We start from the raw sequence: 15,046 nt of genomic DNA, 5'->3' as shown, positions 1-15,046 counted from the left end.
GCGCGGCCACAAGAGGACGCCTCGAAGGTAACGTACCTGTATCGATCGTAATCCATGCACGACTCCACTATGCACGTGCTAGAATCGACTTGGCGGTCAGGGTGGGCCTCAAGGGTCTATGAACGAGTAAGAGTCAGCGCCTGTTGCTCCAGAGGATTTCCATCCCCAACAACGTCCATCGCAGCCAGCTTCCGATGTGTGCTGGAAAACATCCCCGTCTGCATAAGCACGGCAGAAGGTCTTGGTAATTCTGCGAGCCGTCCCCAGGGATGTTCGACGACATCGACTGTGCCAGAGACAACTTCTGAAGGGCTTGTCAAAATGAGGGAAGGTGCGCGGTATGTACACACCCTGGCTCCGTGACCGGGTGTGCAAAGGCAGTTCCCCAGCGACTGAATACGGCATTTGCAGAGCAATCCCTTGCTCTCCACCCCTCTCGGTGTCTTTCGTAACCCGACCTGCCAACTCTCCACCGATCCATATTTCGGTATGATTTCCCCTTGGCCCGGATGAGAACGCTCAAGTGGGCACATTTTGTGTTATCGCAACTCCACACGAGCGCCGTGCAGATTATTTGCTTGGTATTTACTGTAGTACATAACCTACTACCTTCAAACCTTCGTACGAAGCCTTGTCCGAAGCCAGCCGCTATCGCCTTTTCCCCAACTCTATCATTTTACCTTTCTTTTACGACACCTGCACATGATATTTCCCAATGCGGTTAAGAACTGTGGTAGCTTTTCTCGGGGCCTTCGTGGCTGCCGTTCATGCTCAGAACCCGCTTGAGGCTCTGGCGGCACACATGCCAAAGTGCGCTGTATGTGTACTTACCTGAAGACTGTAACTGAACTCTTGTCTGACATTCGTATAGCTGGCATGTTTCATGGAAGAGCTTCCCAAGTCGACATGCGCCACAGACCTCACCTCGCAGTGCTTATGCACCAACACTGCCCTCAATCTTGCGGTAGCCGCCTGCTCCCAGAAGACATGTACGATCTATGAACTTATGCGTGAGTATACCCTCGTAACATGCAGGCCGCATACTTGGATACTGATGCGTAGCAGAGACCAAGAATATTACCAGCACTGGTTGTGGAGTACCTGTTCGTTACAAGGGTGACTCCTTCATGGCTATTGGCATAGCTGGAGCTGTTGTCGCTATATTAGCCTTCATCCTGAGGATGGCCGCTAGTATAGGCAAGAAGGGCCGCCAGGTATCATGGGACGACTTGACGATGTTTATTGTTGTCTTGATTGCTATACCTCCCGCGGTCTTCACCCATTTCTGTAAGACGATTTCGACAAACCCTCGGCCGCCATTTTACTTACAACGTTACAGTGGTCAAAAACGGTCTTGGACGAGACATTTGGACTCTCAAAGCTGACCAGATCACCAACGTCCTGTTCTACTACTTCCTGGGAGAAATCTTTTACGTGACTGGCCTTGGTGTCTCAAAGATCTCGATTCTCTTCTTCTACCTTCGCGTCTTTCCGGCCAAGAGCTTTCGAATCCTTACTTACAGCGTCATGGGCGTCTGTGGTGTCTACACCATCGTATTCTTCGTCGTCACCCTCATGCAATGCCGGCCCATCAGCATGGCTTGGGATCAATGGGATGGACTCCACGAGGGCACCTGCAACAACATCCATCTCCAAGGCTGGATCGCGGCCGCTATCAACATCTTCCTGGACGTCGTCGTCATGGCGCTCCCGATGAAACATCTAGCAGCGTTGAACATGGGTATCAAGAAGAAGGTCATGGTCATGTCCATGTTTGGTGTCGGTATCTTCGTCGTCGTCATCTCGGTCATTCGCTTGGAATCCCTCATCCACTTCTCGAATACGCAGAATGTCACCTGGGACTACGTCGACGCCGGTCTATGGAGTCTTATCGAAATCGACGTTTCCATCGTCTGCGGATGTATGCCTGCTCACCGGCTATTGATCGCCAAGTTCTGGCCGAAGATACAGTCGACTATCGGAGCAAGCAAAGCCCTTTCGACGAAAGGTTCAAAGTTCAACAGTACCAACAACACGACCATCAGCTCTACGGCCCCCGAGAAGTCAGTCCGCCTTTCCATAAAACCCAAAGCAAAGGACGAGAACAACTTCATTCCATTGGACGACATGGACGACAACAGCGATCGAGCCATGTTGACGAAACGAGACACCGAACGAGACTCTAGGGGTTGGATCGTGGCAACACATGAGGTGGAAGTCACGCACAGGAATGCTTCGGTGGTCACAGAGAACGCCAATGATGGTAAGCCACAGGACTGGAACAAGCCTCCTATGATGGGAAGAGAACATGTATGAGCCTTTATAGGCAATATTGGTGTTGTAGCCATTTGGCGTCGACACAAACGGAGTACAGGCGTCACAACCAAGGATATCCCATAGACCGTATCTTCAGAGAACTGTATAATGTACTATATCTTCTACACACCTTCAGTCTTCTCATCGCTCCCGCATTTCGAGACATCATGTTCAGCGCCTCTCAACACTGCCGACATGGTGCCGGTACGTACATGATGATTACATTTTCCAGTCACGGTGTACACTGAAGTCACGTCAGTAAGTGGCATGACTAGAGTCCAGGCTTGATCTGGACTCAGACTAAGCGCCGAACTCGGGCGTGAACGACAGTAGCGCGTGGATGCAATGGGTGGGATCGTCCACAGAGTGAAGCCAACAGGCCGTGCTGGGTTCAGAAGCTAGGACGCGGGGAAAGGAGCGTTAAGCCGCTCAGGGCCCACAATGCAACCACGACAGGGATTCTACCAAGGACAACCCTTCTCGAAGACCACTCGTACCAAGGGGGGATTCAACATCTGCGCGTCCCACTGAAAACGCCAAAATTTTCGCCACTTATCTCTTCCGACATCTTTGCTTCGGTGCTTCTGGAAGGCGTCAGGTGGGCCTTCGACATTACGTATGTACGTTCATCCGAAGGATCTCCGCCAAGGCATTTAACGATTACATTATCTGTCGTACTATGCTACCGAACTCCAAGAAGAGCGATCAAAAAAAAGTGAGTTATCAAAGTTATGTATGTTATATGCAAAAGCGCGGTTGGCGACAGCATCAACCTTGGAAGCGTTGAGGGAACCGGAGCGGACCGCAGGGGTAAACTCACAACCTTCGGCTTTCTGGATACAGATAAGCTTGGTCCCAGTTGAACGGGCCGTTTAATTAATCGGACCTTCACACTGCGTCTCCACTATTGGCGATCTGCCTGCTCTTTCCTCTTCTTTCGAGCCCTGGCATCGGGTGTATTTGTTTCAGACCACTTTTCGGGTATCGTCAGCCTTGCTCCTTTTCAACATCCCAAATCGACTGAGTTGGATCTTCTTGTCTAGTCCTCTTTCAGTCCTGTCCCTGGCATAAGTGGAGTCTGAACTCGGTGGCATTTACCGTGCCGCGGTCGTTCATGATCTTCCCCACGATTGTCCTGGGATTGTTTAATGATGATAGTCGTTGCTTCTCTGCCTGGGCAAACAAAGTGGTTAGCTTGTCACTTTGCCAGAAATCCTCCGATGCAATCGAACGCTCAGCTATGCCACATCCGCATTCAGCAGTTCGTCCGCGTCTCACCGCCGGCTCATCTCCATGTGGCTTACGCTTACATGATGCTCGTAGACACCACCATCTAATTACTATTCCCTTGACTCTCTTTGGCTGTTTGTCTAACAGGTATCTTTTCGTACCATTCCGCTCGCTATGAAGTTCTCGTTCTCCATTCTCACCCTCCTTTCGGGCAACATTTTTGCCAATGCCTTTCCTTCTTCTCTGCATCATAGACACCTCGAAGGCCTCACTCCCGAAAAGCTGAATGCGGCTATTCGATCGGTGGAGGAGTACAAGCATGCCAAGAGACTTCTCGTTGATGTAAAGAAACCCATTGACATCACCGGCAAACACGCCTTCCAAGCTCCCAAGAACAACGACCAGCGCGGACCGTGTCCTGGACTCAATGCTCTGGCTAACCATGGATACATTTCTCGCGATGGTGTCACCAGCTTCGTGGAAGTGGTGGCCGCCATCAACCAAGGTTCGTCTGATGCGTCTCAAAGTAGACTGGCCAACTCTAACACGCGTGATATCCAGTGATGGGCATGGGCACAGAGCTGGCTCTCGTTCTCGGTATCATGGGTACTGTCTGGACAGGAAACCCACTATCGTTGGATCCTGGTTTCTCCATCGGAGGCCCCACTGCTGGCACGAACAACATCCTAGGAAACCTGCTTGGTCTTCTCGGTAAGTACATCACTCCGACGTATTCCAGATGTTATCATGCTTACGCCCTCCCAGGTAAACCTCGAGGTCTTCAAGGTTCGCACAACTGGATCGAGTCAGACTCATCGCTCACGCGCGATGATCTTTACGTGACCGGTGATGCTTGGACAATGAACATGACGCTTTTCCGCGACTTCCACGATCGTGCCGATGAAAACGGTGTCCTCTCCATGGATCTGCTGGCCGACCAAGCTGCCCGCCGCTGGGAGTACAGCGTCGCCCACAACCCAAACTTCTATTATGGGCCCGTCACTGGCATGGTCAGCCGTAACGCTGGCTACTTCTTCCTCGGTCGTCTGCTCTCGAACCACACAGCTGAGCACCCCGAAGGTGTTCTTACCCAAGAGATCTTCCGCAAGTTCTTTGCCGTGTATGAGTGTGCGAACGGAACCATGGAGTATCGTAAGGGCCACGAGTCAATCCCCGAGAACTGGTACCGAAAGCCGGTGGAGTACGGTCTCATTCCACTGAACTTGGACATTATCTCGTGGGTCGCGAAGCATCCAGTCCTCGGCAGGTACGTATCCAAAACTCCCACCCTCGCTGTTGAGTGATAGGCTGACATCTCCTGATAGCATTGGCGGCAACACCGGCACCGTTAACTCCTTCACCGGTCTCGACCTCCACAATGTCACTGGCGGTGTCCTCAACGCAGCCTCCCTACTCGAGAACAACAATCTCCTGTGCTTCGTGTTCGAATTGCTCAAGACATTCCTGCCCAACTCGCTTTCTCCGCTGCTGTCGACCCTCGAAGTCCCGATCAGCTTGGTGACGGATACCCTGGCTTCGCCGCTGTTGAGCCTCGCGTGCCCAGCATGGAAGGATATGACCGAGGGTGGCGAGCCGCTATGGGACGGTATACAAAACACTTTTGCTGGTGCACGCAAGGCGGGTTCAAGCCTCTAGTCCAAGCAGGGAATGGCCTGCAGAGTGCGATGTACCGCAGTAGTGACATAATTATATTCTCTTCTCTTGTCTAATATAAGCTGTTAACGGACTGAGCTCGCAAAATGTAGTAAAGAATGCGCAGGCGTGTTTGTGTCGCAGTGGACAGCTGCGGTAGGACGCATGCAAGAATTGCTGAGTGAAGACCGTGCTCATAACATTGTGATCGATATCGGCTTTTGCTTACTAGACTACGCTACGTGTAGCTTGATGAGTAATTGAGGTAGCTCCTTAGTTCCGACAGAAACAGGAATAGATGACTGTTGAGATCGTGACGCAGATGTCAGGGCAGAGCGTGAGGTGGTTGGGAGACGCGTTCGCGTCGCGCTGGCGAAGAAAGCCTTACCGAATACGGACTAGCTCCTCTACCATGAACACCTGCATGAAAGTCACTCTCTTGCAGACATGAAAAGCCGGAACGGTTTGGACAGACGCGGATGATTATCTGCTGTGAAAAATGAAATGAATGTTCTACAATGCCTTACCATCAGGTCGAGGTGGTGGTGTTGAGGGACCATTGAGTGCTCACAATGGCTTTGTGCACGCCAGAAGCGCAGCGATCACGGATGAAAGTGCGCACTTTTGCAATGTCTCGTGTTTATCCTCTCAAGATAGTGGTAAGCGTTCACGATGTTTGGAACGTTGAATAGTGCTGTACAAGGTTGCATTCCAGTGGTGATTTATTTTCCCTGCTCACGATAATCTAGGTACCTGACGTTCCCAAGGTCGCTTCATCAGTTCAGCTCCAGCTGTCAACCATATAGTATACCGATACCCCAGACATGAGTGATAAGACGCCTGAATTCGGCACAATCATGAAGCATGCGTTGGCATACGAAGAAGCCGTCGAAAAAGGACAACGCCTCTTGGCTCTAACAATCGCGGATATCACCGACGGTCCACCTCAAAGTAAATTTCAGGACATCGATGACCTGGAAGTATGGGGTTGGTGTACTTTCACTCTTGCTAGCCCGAGTCCCACTCCTGCTACGAACCTAGTACGAGCCCTAGGCCCTACCCTCAAGTCTTCTCCCACTACAGCGGGTATCCTTACCAATCACGACGAGACCGTTACGGTCGACGGTAAGACCTATCCAGCCACCATGGCGCATTTTCACAGCGTGATAGAACCCGAGGCCGGTATTTTGTTGGCAGAATGCAACACGACCCCGGAAGCAATGCTGAACCCATATAGGAATCTGGATCCAGCGACGTTGGTAGCCAAACTCCCAGAGCTGCGACATTGGTCCGATGTTGCTTTCTTGCAATGGAAGAATGTATGTACTAACTTTAGGTCTCGGTACAACATGCCAGAACTAAGACTTGTAGTAAGATACCAGGTTCTCAATGCGAACACACGAGCCATCTGTAGCATCATTCTTGCCTCTCTTCGTAAAAAACGACAGGAAACAGCTGAGCCAGGAATCTCGTATGACTCCTGGCTTCCGAGATGGCCAGGTATAGCTTTCCCAATAGAGTCTGAAGAGGCGATAGCGTTATGCGGCACACCCAATGGAAGTGGCGTACTGCATTTGCTCGCTCAGCATAAGGCGAAACTGGGCCACAAGACTATTCAAGAAGTATGCTTGTATTATGAAGATGAAGATGATAAGGGGTTGCGAGAAGTTCCGACTCTGATATTCCATGTCCAGGATGTTTGAGTAAAGCTAGGTAGCGAGGCCGTATGGGGGTCAAGTAGAGATGGATTACATTAAGACCTTTGTAAAAGCATCTCCTAGTCCCCTCTCCGCAAGCCATTCCTCGATCGCCTTCATGTCACCTCTATTCGCTCTTTGGCCGCGTCGCTCACCGACTGTGTCGGTAATTTCAGTCATGTCTGGGAAGACTCGCTTTTCACATTGCTCGCGATGTCGCTCGCTGACTTTCTTGTGATGGGCCGGGATGTCGCCCCAGCTTTCCGTTTTGATGTACTTCATGTAATCATCGATATTTTGTGATCCGCCCTCGACGCACAGAAGACCTGGCTTGCCAGCGTAAAGAAAGCCGGTCAATTGGTAAGAAGGAGCAAACTTGATGAAGTCGTCGCGTTTGGAGCGTGTGCTGATCGATGGAAAATAGAACCAAACTCTTACCAGCGGTCCAGCGTCCACAGCAGTGAGATCCGGGCCCAGTTCCGTCGTCTCAATTTCCGTTAGGTATTCGACTGCAGCTTCTCTGATGTACTCGATTTTACTGAGCAGGTCTTCATCTTCTGGTATGTCCGACGTCAACCGCGACGTGGCGGCTTTGTTCATCCATTGCGGTTGCTGCACCCGAACCTTTACGGTCGGTGGGTCTAAAGGCGGCTTATCACCGCGAAACGCGAACGGTACCCCAATATCCAGACGCAATGTCCTTGAATTCGGCGACTCTTCGTTGGGCGTAGATACTGGCAGGTCAAGGATGACTGGGATGACCGGCGTATATTTGGCTGCAGATCTAGACCGAGCATCATCGGTATCGCGCAGGATATCTAGTATTCCCTGAGAGTTCTCGTCGAGTGTGATCTCGTCAGGGTACATTGCCAGCAAAAGCTCAACTTGGCCAATCTGAAGCTCTATCAGATCGGCTGGTAAGATCTGCCATTGTTGCATGTCTGTCATCATTGAACGATAGATAATGATAGAATTTCTGAAGGTCGGAAGTAGTCGGAGGGGGCTGCGAGATAGAGTGAAGTTTGATTCAGGTTTGACAGGTAAGAAGACGCGCACTAGCGGAAGAGCGAGGTCGGCGCCAATTTTCGGCTACCAGCCACGCGGTGAGCCACAACCGCCACCCGCATCGGGATTGTCGAAAGAGAAATCAGCATCAAGCATTGCACGATGATAGTTCAATCCAGATTTTATTTTTGTTTTCAACATCAAAGCCTGACCCCTATGCAGGTGGAGATGCCTGAGCTTGTTAGCCTTAATTTCGTCCCGTGCTCTTTTCCCTCCACGTACCTGCCACATGTCGATTATCACACTCGACGTTCCGTTCCTTCTGAGGACGCCTACAGCAGCCACATCGTTCAACCACGCAGCAGTTCCGTTTGTGTCGGTTTCGAATTGTCCTCGCAACATCGTGGGGGCACCATCCGCAGCGGGTGGGAGTCCTATCGTCTGGACGTATATGAAGGTTCCGTCATCGGTCTGGATATTGTATCGGGCGTCTGGTCGGAAAGCGCCTTGCGCGTCTGTAAGGCGCCAGTCCGCGCCGAGATTGAGAACTTTGCCTTACAAGATGTGAGTGACATGACGTCATGATACATAAGAGCACGAGGCACGAGCTGTCGAAGAGATATCCCAGCCTTTTCTCATGATCTTTGAAACACGATGACATGTTTAGGCCAAGAGGACTACTCACCACTTATTCTTGGGCCCTTGAAAGTGCCTCCAACGATAGGGATGACGATGCGTTCTTGCCCGGTTGGAATAGAACCGAGCGAGAATCTTTCTCCCAGGAGCGCTTCCATGTGGTAAATTAGGGTCATCTGAGGTGGTTCTGGTGCGCTTTGTGCCATTGTGAAGGTAGTAACAGCAGCAAGTGCAGTGATTGGGGTGAAGAGTCGCATGGTGAAAGCAGCGGTAACGTTGCTAGATACTAGTTGGAAACTCTAAACGCAACGACATCATAGTCGCATAGCCAGAATATATACATGTGCTACGTGCGGTGACAAGCTTCCATGCCGTTGCCAGGTACCGAAGATGACGTACAGCTTTAGGTTCCGCGTTCCTGCAGCAACCCCGCAATCGGCAATTCCTTTAGATCTACCCCAAATCAAGATGCCGGCTCGTTTTCCACCACATCCCATGGGGAAAATTGGTCCCTCGTCGCATCGCATTCACTCACTTCGTCATTAACTACCGTTACCGACGGGAAATACGTTGTCGCGCGCGAAGATGTCATAACACAAGAGCGGTCTGCTATTCTCTCGTACTAGCCCGTGCCCAAGTGTGCCATCCCTCTGCACCTGCCGATCAGCAATGCAATCGATACGTGGCCCACTGCATCACGAAGACACGCCGACACCCGTATGAACGATAGAACGAGCATCAGGAAGGTCAATACCATGGCGCAATCGTTCGGCGCCCGACGTCTTCAGCTCTGTTGCGCAATCGCAAATCTACCGGCAGCCCTACCCGGTCGAGGCGGCTGGACACCACTGATCTTCGAAAGAATGCGCCGAGTTCCCAAGGTACGCTGCCATGCTTCACCTCAGTCTCTCCATAGCTTGAGAAGCAGCTTGCCCGCTGGTTGGTTAGCATAGCTGTAATGCACCTATCCAAAGAGGCGAGCACAAAATCTATGGGAAAAGATGAATACCTACCTAGGTGCCTCCCAACCTAGAAGTACACGTTGCCTTGGAAGCTCGTTGACTTTATCGCAATCCAGTATTTCAGTTTGTACCTTGAATGAGGCGCGAGGCACATTCCCTCTCTACCCATGATGCCCCAGCTCCATGGCATCGAAATTCACGCTTGCGGGCCATGAGCTGCTAACACGACACTCCAGGCTATATATGGTCGAAGCGGCACAAGTATGAGCATGCCTCATGGTTGCGAAATGATTGGACAGGCTCGCGCGCGAAAGCCAGAAGGTCCCATGATCACGAACAGGGCCCACCTTCAAGACGACTACCACCCACCTGTGTTATCTTTGTGGAGAATTTTCTTCACGACACGGCCTTCAATCGTGGCTCGAACGTCCAGCCAAGGCATCGTGGCCCACAAGCTGGACGGTGATCATTGCCCAGGCGTCAATGGGCTCAAATTCCAAACCGTGGCGACGCCCCTCAACATCACCCTAGGGTTGTTACGAAGCACAATCTTGTCTAAGAAAAAGACGAGCTATCGGGTTCTTCTCTCCATTGTCTCCCTGTGCAAGAAGGTAAGACGTCTCAAGCAAGTGACGCAACCCATAATTTTCCCCGGCCGAATTTCCTTCACGATGTGGATATACCGCCGCGCCGGCCCGACCAGATCTCGTAGAATGCTTAGACCATAGCATTTCGAATACAATGGCTAGCGAATGTGACTTCCCCTTTGAAAGCAGCAAAATCGATTAAGGTCGTACTGTTCGAAGAAAAACCCGACTTCTTCGTTGCTCATGACTGACTGGCTGCATCGCTATCTCAGTCTTGCCAGCGAGCTTTCTCTCACCAACCAGACAGCATGCGTTAAGCAGACTGGTGTTTGTATCCATGCGTAGCAGCGGTGAAGCTGCTATCGCTAGCCACGGTATTGCTTCGGAGAGGGTATGGTTGAGTACTATTTTATTTCGTTGTGGAGTAGGCCAACTCATGTGCGATATGAATAGGTATAAAAGCTACACGTTATGAATCATTTTACGATCATCTCTCCCGTCACCTTACAATACATTCCACAAGTACGCAGCAAAAGCAGCAATGAAGCTCTCTTCTTTTATCACACCTGTCTGCCTCTTGGGCGTAGCAGCATCAGTCGAGATGACTCAGTACTCCACAGGATCTGGGGTCGAAGTCGGTTTTGAGTCCTTCGTCAAAGAGTACGATATCCCATGATTCTTCCGCAAACGGCAAGAACGACTAGAGCACTAACCCAAACTTGTAGGCTCTACGCCTCCGCGGAGGACCCGTCCGCTACAAGCACTTTTACCGATTTCTTCACACCCAACGGGCAGCTCATCGTTCTTGAGAACACCGCTACTGGCTCCGAAGAGATTGTCGCGCTGAAGGAGGAGCTTCTCCCCGTAGCCGGCAACAAGCTTTGGAACCATCTTCCTAACGTGACCACCGTTGATTCAGAAACAACCGCCGAGAAGACATACCAGGTGCTTGGTGTTATCGAAACGAGATACGACGGTGGAAACTGCTCTCAGGCCTAGTACGTTCCAAAATCACAACTCCGTGAGCATTGTACTAGTCTGATGGAGTATACTAACGATGCAACTCCCGCAGCTACTCGACCCGCTTTACCGTTACCAAGGACGCCAGCGGATTACCCCAGCTCACACCCCACAGTGGAAGCCTCGTCGCGTACGACGATTTCATCGTGAGCCCATCAAACACGCCGACCGATATAGCTTGTGGAGCTTAGTGCGAGCGCTGGGGGCACGGCCCAATGACTAAGATCTTTTCGCGATTTCGAATTGTACGCAAAAGGCATGAACATATTGCTAGCGAAAGTAGAGCACATCACATATTTAGTCTCATGTTGTAAAATCACATTGATACTGTCTGCATTCAAGTAGTTAAGGCGACTCTAGCGCCATTTTCGTATCAAGCTCGACTGAGATGATGAATGCCTACCCAGCGTGGTAATATCGACTGTACGCGTGTCAAGCTCACACTGGCTAGATTTATCACTAGATCGCTGTACATGTAGACGTTGATGACAACCCGTCAACGCACAGCTGCCATTCCAACTCTCACAATGATTGGTATTCATCATAAATATCATTCCATATTTACTGATCTATTCTTTCCCACCAGTAGCCCAAGCACCAAAAGTAAAGCAAGTCTCACAGACCATCCATGTCCTCCACAGACATGGTCAAGACGTCCTTGCGCGACAAATATGTCGTACTCGAAGAGGCTCCGCAGGGCTTCCACGGTGGCAAACAGAACGTCGGTGTCTACGTTGTTAAGTATCGCCCTTTGAATAAAACATGCGTCGAAAAGCGCGTGACTGCGTACCAAAACGGTGTCCATTCGATCCACAGCGAGATTGCCACCATGGAACAATGCCGGAGTCATCCAAACATTGTATCAATCATGGAGAGCGACACAGCAAATCTTGATCACACGTATGGTTCAATCTGGATGCAGCACTGCGAGCTCGGTTCTTTGGATGCGATAATTATGCGGTACAAAGAACGCGAGATGCATCTCCCAGACGAAGGTTTCTTTTGGAAAGTATTCTGGGATATTTCACAGGCTCTCTGCTATCTTTGGACGGGGCAGGATTACAAAAAGACACGCGATTACGCTATGCAGGGCCGACCAGTAGAGGGCCGTGTACGTGGTTGGAACGCCATTCGTCATCGCGATCTAAAGCCAGCCAACATCTTGTTGACATGGTCTAGCACTCTAGCTGGCGACACGATGAATAGCTACCCGACCGTAGTACTCTGCGACTTTGGCTGCAGTGTAAAGTCTACGGATATTAGTTTGAACAACCAAGCCGCAAAGCTTCTCGCTTGGGAAGACGTCGCTTTCGAGCCTCCGGAGTCTACCTACAGCGAAAGAGGAGACATATATGCGCTCGGTCTGATTTTGCTGTGCCTGGGACAAATGCGACAGCGTCCTAACATGGATGTTCTCGATCCAGAGTGCGATCCATTAGGATACTCTAATTACTTCCAGTTGGAACTGGGGTCGCTAGTTGGAGAATGCTTGGAGCCAGATCCAAGTGACCGACCGGCACAAGAAATTTTACCCGTGGTGGTTTGGGAAGGCTACCAGGAGTGGCGCTCATACAGTGGTGGCGACGGTAAACCACTACCAAAATGGGCGTTTGAGTAGATTCACGTATGTGATAGAGGCTCTCGGCATTTGGGTTGAATATGTAGGATTGTGAACAGAAGTGAATATGTACAAATTTATGAAGTCAACAATAGCGAACATGGAGTGCTCGGCGAAGTGGAGTTAATGGCCAGCAAGTTTCGTAATCGGTGGTGTGTTCGGGTAGAAGCTTGCCGGCATCGTAGGAATAGGAATGGGACTGGCTGTACCAAACGCAGTCTGGAGGTTCTCTTTCATGGTAGGTGCAGAGTAACCAGTGGGTGCAGCATTTTGAGTGCTGGTAGTGGCTGGATAAGCGCCCCCACTTCCCTTCTTCAAGCAAAATCCGCTACCGTAACCATTCTGGCATTGATAGATGTTGTTGCTGCCTTTCTCAGTCCACATGGCCAAATCTTCGATGGTAATGTCTGTGCAAGGCGCCTTTTCTGCGCAGACGACTTTGACAGGCCCGCGGTTCAGGCCGTATTCGACTGTTCCCTTCCAATTTCTAAATGTCATGTTGCTCAACTGCACGCCATTGCCAGCAATAGCGCTCATCGAAGCCCACTTTTGATCGATGTCTAGAGACCAGGCGTTGCCGTGACCGATGAAATTCTCGAAAACAACATCTTCGACGTAGCCGCTGCCACCATTAGACTTTACCATCATCATCTGGTTAGATTTCCAAGTGTAGATGTTCTTGTATACAACGGAAGAGATGGCAGTATCAGCGCCAAGAGAGCCCATGGCGCAGCCACCGCTCCAGTTGCAGTAGATATTCTCGATCAGGACATTCTTGGAAGGCGACTTTACGGTTACGCACTCGTCTTTGTTAGTCACCATGATATCGTGTACCCAGCAGTTGGTACAGGTGACGTCGACACCGTCGAGACCACCCCAGTCGCCTCCGCGGATCGCCATGTTGTAGGCTTCGCCGTTCGTGCAGTTGTTGATTACGAAGTGGAACATGGGCGCGTCGACAAGAATTATGTCGTGGATCCCAAAGTTGGTCGATTTCTCAATGCGAAGAAGACGCGCGCCATTTCGCTTGCCGTTCTTGTGGTCTTGGTAACCATTGCCTGTAATTGTGATCAGCACTGTGACGGAACATGACCGATCTCGAATAGCATCCTTGCGTACCCTGAATAGCACCCTTGCCAGTGCTGCTGAACATCTCGAAATCGTTGGCATTCCTGATGAACATCATATTTCCAGCATCGGTACCCGTACGGTAGATGGTGCCGTCAAGCTGCAGCGCCCACGCCTTGCCACCCTCAAACGTGACCCAGGTGTTCAAGGCATAGTCTCCGGAAGGAACAACGACAGTACCACCTGCCTTGCAAGCAGTGAATGCCTTGAGAAGGGCTGGTCCAAGATCTGTGGACTTATCGGCTTTCGCGCCATAATCCATAACGTTGCAGCTCTTCTTGGCCGTTTTGGCCGCGTGAGTGGTTAAAGGCCCGACCTTGCCCGACAGCTGTGCGAGTGCCGGTGCAATAGCAGCCGCTGCAAGCAGGAATTGCGAAAAATGCATCGTGAATGAAAGACCTGCTCAACAGGAACGAATGACTGGAGTGAAAACGAGCGACAACGAAAACAAGACTGAAGAGTGAGAGAATCGAAGCCTGAGAGTAGAGTGGGATATACGTGGATGGTGAGGCTAGACACGAAGGCCATCTGCAAATCCTAGCACAGATCGATGCCAATCTCATGTCCCTGGTGGGCCCGCAGAAATGATAGCGCCCCTATGTTGCACCCCCGGAAAATCCAAAGGCTGCGACGAGAAGCACCACGCTGCCGTTATGTTTACTGATCTAGCAGACCGTGTTCGCCATGGGAGTACGTTCATCCCCCGTGGAAGACAGATAAATTGTCCGAAATTTCCAGAAGCATGCTAGAGCGCGCGTCAGCTCATCTATCGCGAACAAGCCTGAAGCAAGCGAGCCGACGACCGTCATGTCGGTAATGCTTGTCGTAATGCTTAGTATAAACGTGTTTCAACGTGTACGCCTCGAACTTCGGTGGCGCACGCCTTGAGGCCGCTTTGCCAGATTGATTGATGGATTACTATCTGTTGGGTGTTCGTGGAGATGAACAGGCGCGAGCCGAAGCCGATGTCGTGAGCTAGGAAGGGATTCGTGGAAACACGGGTTCACAACTTATGAAGGACCAACGTGCATTGAGACCATTTGATGAGTTCCTTCCGTAGCAAAATGTCCCGAGAAAAAAACGTATCGCAAGCAGCAAAATATATGTTGACACTGCTGAGTAGATTCATCCTTAGGGAGAGATGGTGGCTGGGAATGGAGCTGTCCATGTGGGTTCGCCTCAGCGGGTGACGCG

The 15,046-nt window shown here is 50.9% G+C and overlaps 6 protein-coding genes across 6 annotated transcripts; 4 read left to right on the top strand and 2 right to left on the bottom strand.

The window, feature by feature from the left end:
* Positions 1-802: 802 nt before the first annotated feature.
* On the top strand, positions 803-2,316 carry J4E78_000758 (uncharacterized protein; the record flags this gene model as incomplete). The annotated part of the gene is made up of 3 exons (XM_049361420.1): positions 803-810; positions 1,085-1,287; positions 1,340-2,316. 3 exons carry the CDS (start codon positions 803-805, stop codon positions 2,314-2,316), a joined length of 1,188 nt encoding a protein of 395 aa, XP_049226703.1.
* A 1,313-nt stretch (positions 2,317-3,629) lies between these two features.
* Positions 3,630-5,202, top strand: J4E78_000757 (uncharacterized protein; the record flags this gene model as incomplete). Its single annotated transcript, XM_049361419.1, has 5 exons — positions 3,630-3,635; positions 3,694-4,051; positions 4,108-4,257; positions 4,312-4,813; positions 4,872-5,202. The coding sequence occupies 5 exons, from the start codon at positions 3,630-3,632 to the stop codon at positions 5,200-5,202; spliced, it is 1,347 nt and encodes a 448-aa protein (XP_049226702.1).
* Positions 5,203-6,947: 1,745 nt separating this feature from the next.
* Positions 6,948-8,743, bottom strand: J4E78_000756 (uncharacterized protein; the record flags this gene model as incomplete). Its single annotated transcript, XM_049361418.1, has 3 exons — positions 6,948-7,820; positions 8,184-8,416; positions 8,587-8,743. 3 exons carry the CDS (start codon positions 8,741-8,743, stop codon positions 6,948-6,950), a joined length of 1,263 nt encoding a protein of 420 aa, XP_049226701.1.
* A 1,944-nt stretch (positions 8,744-10,687) lies between these two features.
* On the top strand, positions 10,688-11,297 carry J4E78_000755 (uncharacterized protein; the record flags this gene model as incomplete). The annotated part of the gene is made up of 3 exons (XM_049361417.1): positions 10,688-10,746; positions 10,812-11,084; positions 11,159-11,297. The coding sequence occupies 3 exons, from the start codon at positions 10,688-10,690 to the stop codon at positions 11,295-11,297; spliced, it is 471 nt and encodes a 156-aa protein (XP_049226700.1).
* A 437-nt stretch (positions 11,298-11,734) lies between these two features.
* J4E78_000754 (uncharacterized protein) lies at positions 11,735-12,724 on the top strand (the record flags this gene model as incomplete). Its single annotated transcript, XM_049361416.1, has 1 exon — positions 11,735-12,724. One exon carries the CDS (start codon positions 11,735-11,737, stop codon positions 12,722-12,724), a length of 990 nt encoding a protein of 329 aa, XP_049226699.1.
* A 123-nt stretch (positions 12,725-12,847) lies between these two features.
* Positions 12,848-14,237, bottom strand: J4E78_000753 (uncharacterized protein; the record flags this gene model as incomplete). The annotated part of the gene is made up of 2 exons (XM_049361415.1): positions 12,848-13,782; positions 13,844-14,237. The coding sequence occupies 2 exons, from the start codon at positions 14,235-14,237 to the stop codon at positions 12,848-12,850; spliced, it is 1,329 nt and encodes a 442-aa protein (XP_049226698.1).
* Positions 14,238-15,046: the final 809 nt, after the last annotated feature.

This window comes from Alternaria triticimaculans (genome assembly GCF_023758025.1).
Source record: "Alternaria triticimaculans strain BMP 0046 chromosome Unknown scaffold_1, whole genome shotgun sequence".
Lineage (NCBI taxonomy): Eukaryota > Fungi > Ascomycota > Dothideomycetes > Pleosporales > Pleosporaceae > Alternaria > Alternaria triticimaculans.
This window is presented reverse-complemented; position numbering and strand designations above follow the sequence as displayed.